The sequence below is a fragment of the Haliotis cracherodii genome, unplaced genomic scaffold, assembly GCF_022045235.1.
Source record: "Haliotis cracherodii isolate W230 unplaced genomic scaffold, xgHalCrac1.p SCAF_3, whole genome shotgun sequence".
NCBI classification, from domain to species: domain Eukaryota; kingdom Metazoa; phylum Mollusca; class Gastropoda; order Lepetellida; family Haliotidae; genus Haliotis; species Haliotis cracherodii.
In genome coordinates this window covers 38,087,763-38,106,856 of record NW_027266286.1, presented here as the reverse complement: position 1 = coordinate 38,106,856, position 19,094 = coordinate 38,087,763, and the positions used below count along the sequence as shown (strand labels likewise).

Sequence of the window (19,094 nt, the reverse complement as noted above, 5' to 3'; positions counted from 1 at the left end):
GCGTGGGTGGTGAGTAGGAAAGAGCGTGCGTTGTGTGACGGAGAAGGGGGGATTAGGTGTTTTTTGTTTTTAGGATTTGGGTCCAAGGGTGTGTTTGAGTGGTGGGCGTGGGTAGTGAGTAGAAATGAGTGCGAGCTGTGTTAGGGAGATGGGGGAGGATAAGGTGTTGGTTATTTATAAGAGTTGAGTGTTGTTGTTTTTAAGGATTTAGTGGTTTTGTGATTAATTCGGTGAGAGTGATTTTAATATGAGAATGTGAATAAGGATGAAAGGATAACGTGATAATTACCGATGATGGAGTTTCCTTGGCTGGCTATCAGGCAATGCTCTGTGCTGGCTTGGGAAGTGTTGCTCGCTTGGGGTACATACTGCGTATAGATTACCTGGAACTATTTTATTTAAGTATATCTGTCATCACCTACCGGGATATATTAGAATAACATTACTTCAATTAAGACTTATTAAGGATTAGCCCCCGTACAAGCTCGTCTATAGTGCATTAAGGATTAGCCCCAACACAAGCTCATCTATAGTGACACCATAAACTCTTTCAAAACATCCAGTAAATATGTCAACAAGATTAGTGCCAGTCCAACAGGATTAACAGGATTTAGTATTCCCCACTGTCTAGCCATCCATTTAGCATAGGGCACAACCAATCGTTTATCAACCAATCCTATTCCTTTTTATTGTTCAAATTTTTGTTAAATACATACTGTAGCCAGGTTTTAGGGGAGTAGGGGTTTGACTCTGTTACCAAGCAGACCTCTCTCCCACAGCCCAGAGTGTTGTACCGACTCTCTGTGGCACCCTCCGTTATTTTCTAAGTATATTGCAAATTGTTAATTGTTCTTGTAAATAAAATTGTGATTAGTCTCCTGTGACTCCGGCTCTTTGCTGACTAATTCCCCCAAGAAATCCAGCACGCCATTTGAAAGGTATTGTTCACCCAGAACAGTTCCATGATAATATTCCGACATCCAATCTTTATTCACCATTAATCTTTCGGGTGCTAGCGGATAACTGTTATGGTCTTTGTGCAACTCTGTTGGATATTTTAAGTAAAATTATATCATGTACCCTGTATGTATCGGAATCTGTGGGGATCGATATCACATCAATATCATTCACATCAACCGACTCAAAACCACCCCTGAATAAAGGTTGACACATAGCCCATCCGTTCAAATTGTTAGTGTCGAGATATAATATGTGCGTATCGGGTTTACTCGGATCATATCCCTCCACTAATATATTATTAGCCTTAGAATACCTTTTCGCTGTCATCGATATACCACCTCTTAATCCTTTATCAACAAACAAGTGCATATCGTAATCGGTGAGTAGTTTTAGTTCTACACCAGTCTTCTTCAACAATGCATCCCACGATAGTCCGGGACTGGAATAGTACCATGCCGGGTCCAAACTGTATTGTATTAAACATGTCTTTCTAAATATCTCGAATATATTGGCGAGTAATACCGGTAGTACATTGTTTTTTAAGTACAGATCGTGATAATCACCTAAATTCTTACAACCTAATTTATCCCACACCGTCAGAGCGTGTTCATAATCGGCATCGGTTATTTTAGATTCTGTTAAGTTATTGATTCAAGGGGTGGTAATTTAGTTTCATCAAATCTAGACCAATCATCCATGTATTCGTAAGGATATACACCTTTTCTTAGCAACAAATGCCGCGTTAACCAATCAGTATATTGATTTGTTATTGCAAAGTCATCGGGATTGTTCGCATTAGCTAAATTGTCCAGGGAAGATAACAGAAACTGTACGGAGTCTATGAATCTAAGCCCATTACTTTGCTTTATTCTAGCTTTCCCATCCTTGTCCGTATAATGTATTTTTTTAGCCAACGAGAATGATATATATTTTTCCATATCATTAGGAATGCACGTTAAGCCGCCGTCCAGTCTTTGAGATAGCTTGCATAATGAGTAGAGAATCATATCCTCTAAGGTTATGAAACACAACGGGGATGGGTATTGTTTGAGAATTCATTTTTAGTTTCAAGTTACACTCGTTATGCATGGCTCCCTGATAATTATGATCTCTTACGGAATCCCCGTTCAGGGGTTTATTAAAAACATGACAACTCGCTGACTTCTTTTAGGCCCCCCAATCATCCCTCGTCATACACATGGGTTTCTTACGTGATCAATTTTCCCTGATTATTCTCTCTTCGTTTTGTAGATATTCTAGGAACTTTTCCGCTGCATCGGGACTTCTGTAAATCACAGGCGGGTTTGTTTTCCCATCATACCTTGATGGTTTGAGTTTTGTACCTAAAACTACATTCAGTATTGTGTTCCGTATTTTCTATAGGTTTGATAAGTGCTTCGAAGTCAGGGTAAATTATGTACGGTACTTGCATTTGATTACAATAATGTTCAAATTTTAATATATTTTTTCCCTCTTTAGCCATATCGATCCTGATAGCAGTCTGTCCAACACCTCTGCAGTCTTTTTTATGCGCTTCTAATAGATCTTATCTGCTGTACCCATGCAGGCATCTTTCACAGAAATATTTCTTTCTCTCATGTTTTGTTTGATCGCATAATAGTCTGCTTAAACTCTTTATCCACATATAATGATATTTACCATCTTTTTAGATCAGAAATGAATTGATTCTGGGAATATGTTCAGGGGCGGAGCTTATCCTGTGTACAACAATTCCTTTAGAAGAATGTCCAAAATCATTTATAGCTAAATTATTTTGCTTTTCCACCTTATTAATTTGCGAGATTTGTGTAGGTTCATCTATCTTTTGGGGATAGCTCGAAGGTCTATCCGGATTTTTGTCTGCGGGGAACAATGCAGATCTTATCATCATTCTGAAACAGTCATCGCCTTTATTTTTTACATTAATTATGACTTTTTTCTTTTTATGATATGAGGGTTAATCTATATAAGATCCAAATATAAACTATCGATTTTATCCAAACCCCAACCCGAACCTCTATTAGTCCAGCGTTCTAAAGTTTCTTGTATCCGTTGAATTGATGCATCTAATGATGCGCTTATAGATTCAGATTTGGTTATAACTTCTTGATTGCTCCAGAAATAAGGTCCGGTATATTCAGTGTCATTTTTACTCAATGACATTTTAACCGTTAGCTGGTATTTCATACTATTTAAATCATCTAACTCCTTGTTAATTTTGCTCGATACGATGGGCTTAACATCATTAACATCCATGTTGGAATTAATATCCATCTTCCAACCTCTTAGATATTTACCAACGCCGGGTGTGGGTACAAATCTTAACTCAACAGGTTGATTTTTATCAACATTAACTGATTGATTTTTATTTAGTAAATCAATCAATTCAGCTTTTCTTATTCGAGAATATCGTCTCAGCCCACTTTTTTTCGCTTGAGCTTTGAGTTCTCTAACAGTCTGGGGTTTGTTGTATTCCAAACCGAGTAAATCAATCAATTCAGCTTTTCTCATTCGAGAGTAACCATGTCGACCACGTTGTTTTGCCAAAGCCTTCATCTCTCTGACAAAAACCATTGTGATGTAATGGTATATGCAAAATGAGTCAAATGTCTAAATGGTTATATTTTCATATATCTAAACACGTATCCTCCCCAACCTATTCCTCTTGTTGATGTAATCTCTCTTCCTAGTGTAAATAATCTGGTTCCTGACCCTATCAGCGCTGTGTTTCTTGCATAAACAATAACGACCTTTGACCCCTATCCCACATACAGAACATGTATAATTTACATTTCCTTGTCTGATGTAATAAGCATGAATACCGCGGTATATACTGACGCAACGTCGGTTGCATTGAACTGGTTTTCCCATGAGTGTAAATCTGCACAGATTCATGGTTATACACCTATCATATCATTTGTCTAAATGCAAATCACACCTCCACTGGTGAGCAGTTGAGTCATTGCTCAGTTGATAATAGATCATAGCTTATGCATAATTATGTAGCTAAAAATAGACACAGCAGTCAGGGTTAAAAGCTGATAAGACTCAGCCAAACATAGTTGATAAGTAATAAATTATAGCTTATGTGTAATTGTGTAGCTAAAAATAGACACAGCAGTCAGGGTTAATAGCTGATAAGACTCAGCCCGACATAGTTGATACGTAATAAATTATAGCTTATGCGTAATTGTGTAGCTGAAAATCGCAACTACCGACAACCCAAACATAACAAATACTGTCTTGCTGTCTTTGTGAGCCTCTGATGCTGTATAAAACTGACTTATTGTTGGTCTCGGTATTGGGTCAAGTTTCTTTCCATTAACAAGGAAGTATTTGTGCATGTCAGATCCAACATCCTTTAATGTTTGAATTGAATGTCCTTGTTTACGCAGTTCATCATTAATAAAATCTAATCTCTCCATTCTGCGTCTGGCCCATTGTCACTGGGCTGTTTCGAGTTGTTCTAATGCTTTATTATGTTGTTTACGCTCCTGTTCAATTTCTTTAGCGTTTGATTTCCTCAGAGTAGAAAATAAATATTTACTCCCCGAAAAAGCTAGAGCATTAACAATAGCTCCACCAACCATCATCGTAATTGATGCCATGATGTTTTTGAACAATACTGTGTTTATAAAATATTCAAATGTTTAATTACTTCATTATGTCTTCTGGGATAAGCCCTTGTTTGATTAGCATATCTTTTGTAGCCATTGCTAGTCCTACATTTAGAACCATCATACCGATATCATAACCATTAAAATCTAGCTTGGGTGGTGTGGCTTTAGTAATCATTTTAGCTATATGGGCATAGCCAATGGCCAAGCCGCTGACCACCGAATGATACGCTGCATTTACCAACATTTTACCATCTGTAACTGGAGTAGTTATGCTTTTATAACATTGCATGAGGACTTCACTCTAATTAAACCTCATCTTGTGGTGCTTGTGGAATTGCAATCTGTGTTTTCTCTTCTCCGGTCTTAAAAAACAACCATACCACCGCTATAATGTCTATAGCATAGGGAGCCCTTTAATCGGGCTATGTTCAGTATTGTGTATTAGTTTTGCCTTCCTCGCTAGTGCACCCTTCCTACCAGCTGCGACTTTTCGAGGATTCTTAGTGACTCTGGCTTGTGATGCAATTGCTTGTTGTGATTGTGCAATCGGGGCTTGTGGTGTTTCCACAATCGCTTGAGTTTCGTCGTTTGCTTGTGGTGTCTCTTGTTGTGCAATCGGGGATTGTACTTGTTGTATTTCCGTCTCCATTATTAGTATGTTTAGATTGAACATTCCGTATCTATGATAAAACTCACAGCTTACTGCATTTTTAGCGTGTTCGATGAATGGGTCTTTCTATAGAGTTTCGCTTAAATACATGCAATTTTCTGCTGGGATAGGAAGAAACGTACTAGCTACAGCTGTGTATAGTTGTAACATAGCCGAAACCTATTGTTTTAGTCATGGTACCTCCAAGTCTAGACTCTTAACACGCGTATAGTTTTTTAATTTCTTCATCGGTCATGTTATCAATTTTTTCAGCGGTATAATTTTCCACCAAATATTGGGAACATTTTCCACCGGCTACTAAAGCCGCGAGTCTTTCTCTATGTTTATCTGAAGATTTATCTGCAATAGGTTCTGGCTCATCTTTGAGCAGTTGTTCGATAAGTTCTAAGGAGATATTTAAGTCTAACATAATAAAATATTGCATATCAAATACAGCCCCATATAATAAACTGTTGTAAAAGAATGAGGATTTCAAACCACATTATTACATAATAACCACTAATGTTCAATATATCGTATTTTTGCTAAATTTTGCTATATTTTGCTATAATTTTGCTATAATTTTGCTAAATTTTGCTATAATTTTGCTAAATTTTTCTCAGCAGTTGCTATTTTTGCTATATTTTTGCTATATTTTGCTATATTTTTGCTAAGCAATTGCATAGGCAGCTGGTCAATCGAGTTTACAGTGCTTCGTTTCTTCTAACAGTTTTCTGACTTTCTCTTGTTCAAGCTTGGTAGAAATAACATCATTTTTGCGTAGACATTCCTCATTCCTAAATATGAAAGCATATTTTTCTTTTTGGTAAGTTTTTTACTTGCACTGCAATCGTCTATTATGAAAAGGGTTGATTCTCCTTTGTATTTTATGTGACATACTCGTAAACAGTCTTGTAAACGATCGCCCGCAGCAACTTTGTACACCTCCGTATCAATCATTACCCAATCTCTCAATATGTATGTTTTATTTACGTTTATAGTCAGCACAGAATAATAATATTGTCGAAAACATCCCGATAATGACTTTGTAAAATATCTAGAATAAAAGCTGTTTTTCCATAACCCGTTTGCCCGCAGATGATAGCGCAGTGCGGTTCTTTAGGTAAAAGAATATTAATAGATCACTTGCACGAATCTTCCATTCTGTATATTAAGTTGCATGTCCATAATCACGTACAAATATATGTTTAATTTACCAGCCGCTTCGTTATCTGTATAGTAACACCCTCACTAGCATTTTCTATTCTCCGCCCACTACCGTGTCATCATCTGTGGTTCACATGTCGAGTCATAGTGCATACTTCGTGGAAAGGAATTCAGCCAGCGATACATCCCCGAGAGACAGATCTTTTCACGACCTCGTTAACTTCTAGGCTTCGTTTTATGGAAGGGAGTTTTTTGATCTCATCCCACTGTTGATATGCTCGCATACCTTGACTATATAGTTGATTAGGCACGCCCTTGATAGTCAATTCTACTTTAGTAATCTTGGGGTTGTAGAACGTTTTGGTATCTCTTTGAAATGCTTCAGAAGTCTCCTCAAACAACATTAAAATATCCTTCAACGATCTAGCAGGGACGTTTAGATTGATATTCCATTTCGTATCTCTTTTGTTCCTGGTGATCTTTCGGTATCGAAGCAGGCGATCGTACAAAATGGCTAAACTTCCTGTATACTGGTTCCGAATTTGTCTTGCTAATTCAAGATCTGTTATCATATCATACTCCAGTGAGATTTTTGTCAATGGAATAGCTAGCCGTTTTACCCTCAGCAAGTTTGATTACTCTGCCGTAGTCATTAAAAGTGAGTTCATATTCTAACCTATCGCCTAGGGATGCTTGATAAAAGGGTATGTGACTATCTACTAATTCAAAGTTGAGCGGAATATAGAATCGGTTAACTAATGCATCAGCAACAGCCTTATCTTCTACGATGGTATTATCACCATAGAAGCAACCACACACAGTCTCAATGTGTTCTGATTACAAATACCTTGGTATTGTAAGTTTTCCCTTTCTTTAGCCGTTCTCCAGAGATCCATGAAACAATACTATACATCGCTATCGTCAATACTCAAAACCTCATTTCTGCTAAATTTAATCGCAAATTTTCTTAACAATCGCACGACCTATGTTCTGAACGAGCTCCCTCACAGTGTCAGTAGAAGTCAAACTAATTGTAAATGATAGTCGGGCAGTTCCTGGAACTAACACATCGTGAGCTCCAAGATTAGGAAAGCGAACCAGAAGTGTTTGATTCTGATCAATGGTACTCGGGTTATTAGTTATAGTTACAGACTGATGAATTGCTTTGACCCCTAATGGATCCCGAAGTCTACGCTGTGGGTTTAACTTGCGTCCGTATTGCGAAGACATTGTTATATTGAAATTATGTAACCTTATATTTAATATAAAAATGGAAGACTTTAATCTAGATACCATCACTGATACTAGTTCAATCGAAGAGGGTACCGATGAAACCAGCTTTGGTGGCATGAATCTTAACGATGAACTTTTGGACATGACTATTCCAAGTTTACAACAGATAGTAAAGGAGTATTGCCACTGTGTGGCTCTCCGGATATTGATCTTATGAATTCTCGTACTCGTAAGCCCCTAGCGTTGTCTATGATAGCTGGACGTCGTGGTGCCATCAACATTGTTCGTGATGAAACTTTCTGCGAAGACTACTAAGGTTCTTTGGACTGTGCGAACTGAACTCAGTGCCATATATAAAGATAATTTGGAAGAAAGCTCAAAGCTGGCCTCAGACGGACTCGGAGAAATCTTGGATACCTACTACGATAATTCCACGTACAGGTACCATCCTCGGGGCTCAGTGTTAGGGAATTACGAGGCCTTGACACGGCAATGCAAACAATGCGGGGAGAGCTAATCAATAATATAGCCAAGCTATCTGAAATCGACAAGCATATAGCTTATGAGAAAACAAAACTTGAACAGGTAGGTGATGAATTCAGTAGACGCCGCGTTGCTGAAAGATTTTGTAACTTAGAAGACAAAAGATCAACCCGTCTCGAAGCTGCTTCGAGTAATAGAAAGGCACTTCGTTCACAAATCAGTCGAATTTGAGAAACTATCATTCAAGTCCTCAACCCTGATACTACACTGGCCGATAAAATTAAAACATTGTTCAGAGAACAGGGGATAACCATTGCCAGTATTTTGACCACATTGGGATTTATTATATTGACTTTGACTCTCGCGTTAACCGGTGGAGGTGGAACACCCACACAACCCACACCACCTAGTGATAAGGATGGTGTAAAAGAGTGGATAAAAAAAGCATTTAAAAGCATTGGGAAAGCTTGTTGGGAAAGCCGCATCTGCACTTCCCAGTATAATAGGAAGTATTGTTTCCTGGCTCTTGAATTTATTAGCTAAGACCGCCACTTGGCTCAGTCAAAACTTGTGGGCACTGATCGTAGCAATTGCCGGGCTGTTGTACTTATCCCTAAAAGACTATATATCCAAATCATGAGCCGCAACTGCACCTACTATAAGCGCTGTTTTTTCATCGATATGTTGTTGATTTTTAGCAGCAATATGTGGCGGCACTTGTGACTGTTGCGGTTGTGAAACATGTGGTGGCTTCATTTAAAAGCATTAGGTTCAGCACTGGTAAAGCTCACTGGGAAAGCCGCGTCTGCACTTCCCGGTATAATAGGGAGTATTGTTTCCTGGCTCTTGAATTTATTAGTTAAGACCACCACTTGGCCTAGTCAAAACTTGTGGGCGCTGATCATAGCAATTTCTGGGCTGTTGTACGAATCCGTACGAGACTATTTATCCAAATCATGAGTAAACCAGCTGCGACTCCACCTGCTATAAGCGCTGTTCTTTTCATCGATATGTTGTTGATTTTTAGCGGCAATATGTGGTGGAACTTGTGGTTGTGCTTCAGTAGAAGACTGTGGTGTTGAAGATATCTGCGGCTTGACTATTCCCGTTTCGCCTGTGTTTGTTTGCGTTATTAATTCGGTGTTTATATGTGTTTTTTGTTGATCGTAAGCAACCACAATTTTATTATTATTATAGCCAATCACTTGACCGATCTTAAGTTCCATATTACTCGGAGACATGTATAGTCCTGCCCCATAAACGTAGTCTACTTTGGATTGAGCGTACTGTAATACATCTTGATATCGTGTAATAGAAGATGGTATGTCAACTGGTGAATTAATTGCATAATCTACATTTGAAACAAACTGTTTTTGTGCATCAAGCACCATCCGAGAACCAATTATTCCCGTTTGTGTTTGCGATTATGCACCAAGAATTGCCCATACATAAGTTCTTATTGATTCATTATAGGCGTTTGCGGTATCGTTTAGTTGCACCAACTTTGTAACAATATAAGGCAAACCACTCTTAAAACTCATAATATCTCCTCTCCAATCATTACTTGAAAGTTCCCAGCCGTGATACCAGTTATGCATTTTTAAATAAAGATCTTGCATTCTTACATAAAGTTTGTTTGCCGGTAATAATCTAAATAGATTGAATGTTTTTTTGTGAAGTTTTTTTTTTAGTAAATCATCACTTCTTCTTTAACAGTTATTTGTCCATTGTACGGAACACCTAGACCATGGTTAAGTCCTTTAATGTGCCAATCTTTACTCGTAGAAATACCAAATTCCTGACAAATACGTTCATACGCGAACCTATTGTACGGATTATTTGAGGAATTCCATGCTCAATCCTGTGGTAATGAGGCACTAATTTCTTGAGGTATATGTCTAATCTGATAGTACACATGAAATGATAAAACAGACTTATTTAGTAGAAATCCTGGGGCATAAAGAGCTACACCACATCCTGTTGTGGCACACCATATGGCAAAATTTAACTGATTCTGCCAAAATTGCATTGGATGGTGGAATCAATCATACACCATTTTATTGCTAGTTGCCGTGACCCTGTATTTTTCAAAGATATCAGGGAATTTAACAAAAAACGTAGCACCAGAGGCACTTACTAAAATCGACTGATTCGTAATGTAAGTTGATTTCATATTTAAGTTATGATATAGTATCCTTGTATATTTATAATATAATATGTATGTTACACTCCCAGGAAAACAAACTTCCAGTCTATTCAACTGCTTCATACTATCGATAACTCGGCTGGGCAACTTGAAGTCGCTCTATGCGATGTAACGTATTACCCGGGTTGGACCAATATAAGTGATGTGAGAGGTAATAATGAGTTAATACTAAGTGTAGAATGGCATACTATACCTGATGGGTATTACAGCGTATGCTCACTCAATGATGAAATTCTTAAGCCTTTGGGAGCTAGTCTCACACAAAAAGAGTCGAATGGGATGCTGATTTTAAGCGCTGGAGAAAAGCATGTAAGGCTTTTCCCGAATATATCAGCTACACTTGGATTTTTTAGAAAACAAGTAATAATACAACCCAAGAAAACATTGCATGGATTTGAATTACCCGATTTAGTTCCTATAAAGAGTTGTGCATACATCTTGATTAGATCAGTACAACGGACAATATTCAACTTGAAAGTCCTTCAACTCTGCTAAGAGCTGTTCCAGTCAAAGATGAAAAATATAATAGCGGTAGAACGGAATCTTTCTCATCATTACAATATAAAAAGTTAAAGCTGGGTATTATTTCAGACCTCAAAATATCTGTATTAGATGTAAAACATCAACCTGTACATATAGGATACTTGAGTGTAACACTCCATATTATAAATAATGGTTGATTCATCAGGCCCTGGAAAGCATAACCTTAGACAATGTAATACAATTGCGCTTTCCGATCTTGGAGACACCGAAGGATTCGGTAAACCCGCAAGTTATATGCTTTACACTTACAAGATAATGTATACAAGCGGAAAGAAGTTGTATTCACAGCTGATCTAGATTTAAGTGATGTCGACGTTAGTAGGCTCAATAAAAACACTTCATACAATCTTACTCGCAATGATGATAATCTAGTGGCTGCTGAATATGGTCATTGCCCCACCATATGAGATGATGGGTAAGGCACATGAATTAACTAAGATAATAAATAGTGGGGTCGTACTCGGGGCTTATATCCCATCAAAACGAAAAAGTGTCAGTCTCTCCCCTGCCAGAAAACCCAGGTTATATGTTATTGAGTCTTCCAGCATTAAAAAATGTCAGTTTAAATTTGGTCACTGAATTCAATGATATAAAACAGAACTTGAATGCTATACCTTATCTTTCTTCACTTATTATTGAACTCTTGTTTGGAGATGCACCAGAAGATATGCCTTCGAGATATAACCAGGTCTATCAATTAAATGGCTTAAGAAACACGGGCGTCAACGTTGCAGTATTATTTATATGCGAGTATCACCTGTTGCAACCCTTGAGGGGGTAAAAGTTAATAAAGGTGAAAGCATTTTTCTTACTAAGATATTTATGCCACATAATATACATTTATTAGGTTGATGTATACTCTCAAAACATTTAAGCAAGACCAATTAAAGACTATTATATGATATGATAATATACATTATGGGTTTATATCCAGTTCTTGATGAAGCATCTGAAAAGATGGATACTGTTGATGGATTTCGATTACATCAAATAAGCGACATAAAACATCCAATAGAGAAGGAGAGGGAGTTGAGACTTGGATTGTATAAAAATTATCTCAGAGCTGTGAATGCTCTCGAATGAGTTGACACCTCGCTTGTAACAGCTGGCATGGGACTCGGTGTAGCCGGTGTTGGTTTATTATCAACCATAATCGCCGCGCCTATCCTACTTGGTATGGAAGTAGTGGCCGGAGTCTCAGGACTGGCAGGAATACCGATAAAATATATTTCTCGTAAGTTGCAAAAGAAAGCATTAAAACATGATAATATTCGGATACTCGCTGAAGCAAAGTTGAACAGCATTGAGGATCATATTTCAACAGCACTGGCTGATTGTAAGATATCCGGGGATGAGTTTTGTTTAGTGTTGTCAGAACTAACCAAATACAATCCAATGTAGCAGGAGATTCGATCAAATTCTTGTAAGACCAGTGGTATTAGCGAAGACGAGAAAATAAAGTTCATAGAACAGGGGAGACAACAAGCGCGTCAGTTATTCCGTGCCAAAACCAAAGAACTGGTTGGAGATTAAAAATAGATTGTTTCCTATCGTTGGATCACATTTAAACGAATGCATACATAAGTCTATAATATTATCAACAAAAACATTTATGCTCCGGGACAAAATTATCAAATGGCGAGAATTACCACAGGGTATATATTATATCAGTGATGTCAAACCAACCAATACGGTCATCAATTGTTTCTTTCCAATTTCGAAAAAGAGTATATAGTCTGGTCTCCTATTAAATGAACGAAGAACTTAGTAAAAATGTTGAATATCACTTTGTTCAAAATAATGGTATGCGTTTATATATGCGACTCAGTGCATTAGCTACTTCTGTTGAATCTTTCGAGGTTAATGGCTCTGCCTCTTTGTATCGACTAGCCACATCCACTATGGTTAAAGCGTATTTATACGTTTTGCGTCTTACCTTATCGTGGGGAAGAAACAAGAGGTCAGCCTGATGAACTTCATTTGTTGTAAATATATCAAACTTCTTCCTCGGTATATAACGCGGTGCCGGTAAGTATATTTGCCACATCGCTTGTTTCTTTAACCAATCCTTGGCCACATCTTTAGATACCTTAGCTGCGACGGCTAATTTTTTTATTGCTCCTACACCTTTCCAATATCCTCGTGGGCTATAGTAAATTTTATTCATTATTAATTAATATTGATTTTTCTTTTAAAACGACTTTCGTTGAATCACATCATCATTTTTATACTATTAGAAGCAATGATTGACCCCAGGTATTGGTGAGCTAGAGCCAATTTAACTTAATTTCATGACTATCGTTGAATCGCATAATCATTTTGGCATAAAAAATGCCACCTGTAGTAGCGGTATAGGTAAATAAATCGAGCTCCAGTGGGGTTGCGGCAGAACCATCATTACCTATAAAAATTTATATCATAGACTCCAGGTGGTGGTGAGCTGGAGCCAGTTTAATTTAATCTCATGACTATCGTTGAATGGCATAGTCATTTTGGCATAAAAAATTCCTTACTGCATGTTTACCAGACACATACTGGACTGGTGCCTCTTGCTATTTAGGAATTTTAGAAATTTCTATTTTTCACGTTTCCATGGCAATAAGTTGGACTTAGGTTCTACAGGGGTGGTGTTCGTTTCCAGAGTGTAACTCAAAAACCGTTAAATACTTTCTTACAAAACTTTGCATGTCTACCAGGCACATTCTGAACTGGTGCCTTTTGATATATAGCACTTTTAGAAATTTTTATCATTTATGTTTCCATGACATTAAGTTGGATTTAAGTTTTCATATAGGATTGGTTTACTTAAGTAGTATAACAAATAAACTGTTAAATATTTCCTTGCCAAACATTGCATGTCTATATATAAAGCGCATACTGAACTAGTGCCATTTAATATTAAGGAGTTTTAGAAATGTTTATTTTAGAATTTCCATTGCAGCTATTTTGACATTTCATAACTATCACAGTCAGGGCATTCAGATAATTTATCTTGGTGAATCATTCCACTGACTACTTGTGGCTATTGGCAGATGGATAAAAAGCACCCATGGTACCATCAGGTAAAGGTAATCGTGTCGTTATTTTGCACACTGCAACCCATGATATGGGGCTTATTGATGGATGTTTTCGAGGCAAAAAAGAAAACTGGTGATTTTCATTAGGAAATTATAGGAGGTGATGTGTTCATAGACTGGTTGGAACTTCAGCCATTGCCCATTTTAAACAACGTCAGTGTGATTGTCATGGGTAACGCCAGTTAATATAACGTCCGGGAATCAGATACTGTCCCCCAAACCATGAGTAGTCTGAAGGCGACCATACAGGAATATATGACATTGGTCGACTTCAGACCACATGAAACCAAAGTTCAACAACTCATGGAGAAAATTCGGCTGAATAAGAAACCAGTTAAGTACAAGACATATGTGCTGGCGGCACAACACGGTTACGTTGTCTTATGTACAGCAGTCCGACATTGTGAGCTCAACCCTGTTGTGTCTATCTGGGCTAAATGTACAGGGTTTGTGGCAAGACATAACACAACATTCAAAAGTACAGATTCATATACATCGTCTGCGGAGATAAATGCTACCTCAAGAAACCATCTGTAGAACAACAAATACTTCTGGATTCCAAAACCGCAACCTTCCAATACTCATCCCGTGTCATAACTCTTAACTAGTCCATCATGTTTCCATGCAAATTTGATGCAGTACATATCCTAAATTCCTACCTCATCAACACAAGTCAATTAAGTACAATAACAGCAATATTTTGAGACCATCCCCAGCTCGGTGACATTTGCACCTGGGAGAATGCACGGGACTGTGTGAGGTCATCACGTCGGGACAGGTGATAGGTAATTACCTCAGGTTATAGGCTATTTCATACATGCATGACAACACACGAATATTTTCTAAGTTTATCATCATTTTACCTGTAAAAGTACATTTTAAGGGTAGTCACAGTGTCAGTTAGGACAGGCTAGATTAGGGCAATTCATGGTTTTTTTTATTTATGCTCTTTTTATAGTCCTATGACTCATATTTATTAAATGAAGCCAGAAAAGCAGTTTTCTAGCATTTCCGACAGTACTTTAATGCAATCAGACTATGGTAGATCTTCAGTACTCAGTTTGAGCTTCAGGAAACTGTATTCAAATTGGCTACACCCCTAACTACTGATTTGGGAATGCTAGTCAGTGTCAGAAACCATTTGGAGTAAATGAATACATACACAGAGTAACTGTATTTTGATAAATGATAAGTTAAAATTGTTTCTTTTGTGACAGAAATTGTGCAAGTGGACCGACAGCAGTGTTAAACTGAGCAGCATGGACAGACACACTATGAGCCAGGTAATATCAGTCATTGTGTTACACTGTACAACATGCAGGAGGACATGATGCTCAAACCCTTCCACCCTGTCATCATTAGCTCATCTGGCCTGGTGTGAACTAATCAGATTTCAGTGCAATTTCTAAGATGCTTCACAGAAAGAACAAAGGTGCTGACATTACTTTTTCTTCACATTTACTGAGTTACATCAAAATGCTTTTCAAATTACTATCATGGTATAACATTTATACTAAGTTATCCTATAATAATTAGATCTACATCAAGTGCTTTTATGAGTTATAATGGTGTAATATTTATACATCATATAATTATAGTTTAGCAAGTAATACTTATCATCAGGTAAAATGCATATATGAAATATCAGTAGTTTCAGTTATAGCTTTTTAGATAGATGCTAGCCTAAGGTAATGGGAGCGCATCTTCTAGACATACTATTCAATATTTATTGAATAGTATGTCTAGAAGATGCGCTCCCATTACCTTAAGACAAGAGTTGCGTCTACATAGTTTAATAGATTTGAAGCTTTTAGATAAATGCTAGCCTAAGGTGTCAAGATCGCATCTCCCAGATAAAAGATTACCTTGAACTATTTTATTTAAGTAAATCTGTCATCACCTATATTAGAATAACATTCAGGAATAAGACTCATTAAGGATTAGCCCCCATACAAGCTCGTCTATAGTGTCACCATAATCTCTTTCAAAGCATCCAGTAAATATGTCAACAAGATTAGTGCCAGTCCAACAGAATTAACAGGATTTAGTATTCCCCTCTGTCTAGCCATCCATTTATCATAGGGCACAACCAATCGTGTATCAACCAATCCTATTCCTTTTTATTGTTCAAATTTTTGTTAAATACATACTATAGCCAGGTTTTAGGAGAGTAGGGGTTTGACTCTCTTACCAAGCAGACCTCTCTCCCACAGCCCAGAGTGTTGTACCGACTCTCTGTGGCACCCTCCGTTATTTTCTAAGTATATTGCAAATTGTTAATTGTTCTTGTAAATAAAATTGTGATTAGTCTCCTGTGACTCCGGCTCTTTGCTGACTAATTCCCCAAGAAATCCAGCACGCCATTTGGAAGGTATTGTTCACCCAGAACAGTTCCATGATATTACCACCCCTGTAATATAACGTATCCTTGGTAATATAGTTCTGTCCTTCCAGTCAATCAAGATGGTGCATCCTTAATTGTTGATCGGAAAAATAGTTTCATACAGTGAATTTGATAAAACTCATTATTTAGTTAACAATCATGGGAAGGAAAAGCAGCCATGCATATATATCGTAGAAAATGTAATGGTGACAGTTGCGTTGTTAAAAGTTTAAATCTTTACCTTGTTAAAAGATATCAGACAAATAGGCTGGATGCTTTGTTTCCACATCATCTTGTGAATCTGATGTCAGATTGTTGGTATTCTCAGCGGCAAATGGGTGAAAACAGTCTTGAAAAGATGTCAGCCAACTCCCACACTTTGGAGTTTCCCAAAACCATTGTGGCTATACCAGTAGCACAGCTTTATGTCTGCTTTGGCCCATGCACTTTAGAATGTTTAGTGTCTCATTTTTCAGCTTTAGATAATATATAATATTGCAGGCATACATTGTATGTGTCACTTGTACATTGCATATACTTTGAAGATCTGGGGAAGGAACAGGTCTTCAGCAACCCATGCTTGCCATAAAAGGCGACTACGCTTGTCATAAGAGGCGACTAACGGGATCTGGTGGTCAGACTCACTGACTTGGTTGATGCATGTCATCGTATCCCAATTACATGGATTGATGCCTATGATATCAATCACTGGATTGTCTGGTCATGACTCGATTATGTATAGACCGCCGTCATATAGCTGGAATATTGCTGAGTGTAGCGTTAAACAAAATTAAAACAAACAAACATCATGCTAATTGTTCTACTCCTGAAATTCCACACCCCAAGGAGCGTAGTCGTGAATCTGCACTGACGATACTATTTGTCAGTCTAATATGTGACAATTAACTCCCACAAGCTGATACAGACTGCTTTCAAATCTCAACCTCTGCCTACAATAACATCCCTCTGCCCACTTACATCATCAAAACAATCTGTAGACAACTACACAGTACTCAGCTTATCACATAACAAGATTGACACCCAGCTCATCTCACAATAAACTGCAGTCTGTTTGGCTTGAAATGAGAACGATGAATACCCTGAACACAGATATTGTTGGGTACAGGGTATTCATTGCTGTTCTGGTTACAATGTGTAAAGCACATTTCTGGTGTCCTCCAACGTGATATTGCTGGAATATTGCTAAAAACATCGTAAAAAACAATACTCATTCACTCACTCACTTATTGCCGTGTACCATATTGACATTTATTACTTGCCCGTGAAGAGATCACCCGTTTAATAAACATACAGCTTTATTACACATTGTGTAATACCAAAACGCGTGCTTATGTTCTCTCGGAACACGTTACACGAACAAATATTGAAAGCTCTCAACATCCCTTGGCGTATTCAGCGACATTGTGTGTGGAGATGATAGATCACTGGGAGGAGCTTATGTACACTCGATGACCCCAGCAACCTTGTTGCTAGGCTGACGTCACATGGCATTGTTTCGCCGATGGATCTTGCAACAAAATTCAAGAAATTACGTCATCGGGTATTGTGACGTCATTGTAAACTTTGAGCTGCAAGGCCCCGTTCCACAAGGCGATCGTACTCTAGCGCAACGACAGTCGTTAGTCTAAGTTAAATTATGTGAGTTGTGATAGCCTTAGCACTACGATAATTTTGTGGGACGAACGCCTGAAATCTAAAGGTGGACCATTGTATGATATTAAATTCATACGTTTCAACTTTTGACGTGTTTGAAGTATTATTCTGTTAAACTCAATTGGATTACGTCATGCATGGATCGTGTAGGTGTCAGCCTATTTACACTCAACAGTATAATTCTAAAAACATTATAAATGACAAGTAATAAATAAAATACTAAACTCGCTCTCGTGTAAAACCAATTTTATGAAACTCGTGAATAGTTGTGGTATCTGACTCGCTTTCGCTCGTCAGATACCAGAACTATTCACTCGTTTCATAAAATTGGTATTACACGGGAGCTCGTTTAGTATTCTATATTTAATAGACTATTCCCTATTTTGAGTTATTTTGCAATATATCTTCTCATTTGGAGCCAAACAGACTGTAGTGACTTTAATATATATATAAATGTCCTTGTGATCTTGACAGTATGCTTGTTTTGATTGCCTGCCTTTTAATCACATGTTTATTTCTTGCAGTTGATGCAGCCCTTGCTGCGTCTTAGACAAGCATGTTGTCATCCACAAGCAGTGCGTGGGGAGTTCCTCCCAATACATAAAAAGTATGTAGTAAACATGGGGGTTTATCTGTAGAAAGTTACTTTTTCACTTTTCTAAGTTATCCTGCATTACTCCTTAATGCATTAACTGCTTGTTCTACATAAGGCACCAGGATCAGTGAGTGTCTGATGGTGCACCTCTGATAGTAAACGGCATCTCCTTGACAGAGCTTACGACCTCGTTTCACCTATTCGTCGATGACTCTCTTCAAGGATTGGGAGCACATCTGGAGGGTCAAGTTGCCTAAGGGCTGTGGCCCACCGTCAACAACAGTGGCACATCAACAACTAGGAACTAGAGCTGCTCATACTGCCTCTCTCGCTCTGGACACTCCAGTGCGCTCAGATCACCATATCTACGGACTACACCACCGTTGGTCAATCGTTCTGTTTTTTCCACCTATTTGATCAGCTGTAACTCCAGTCTTGGGTCCAACACGTCCCCGGTTGTCGCATCCGGACAAGGAAGCTCACACACAGTGGAAACTCCATCTG

The 19,094-nt window shown here is 38.0% G+C and overlaps 1 protein-coding gene across 4 annotated transcripts in view; it reads left to right on the top strand.

Annotated features, from left to right (window-relative positions):
* LOC139473774 (E3 ubiquitin-protein ligase SHPRH-like) overlaps positions 1-19,094 on the top strand; it is a 361,380-nt gene that overhangs the window by 138,021 nt on the left and 204,265 nt on the right. For all 4 annotated transcript variants that reach the window (XM_071256526.1, XM_071256527.1, XM_071256528.1 and 1 more), the window contains exons 15-16: positions 15,156-15,221; positions 18,520-18,602. In XM_071256526.1, the coding sequence (XP_071112627.1) occupies positions 15,156-15,221; positions 18,520-18,602 (149 nt within the window). The remainder of the gene's footprint in view (positions 1-15,155; positions 15,222-18,519; positions 18,603-19,094) is intronic.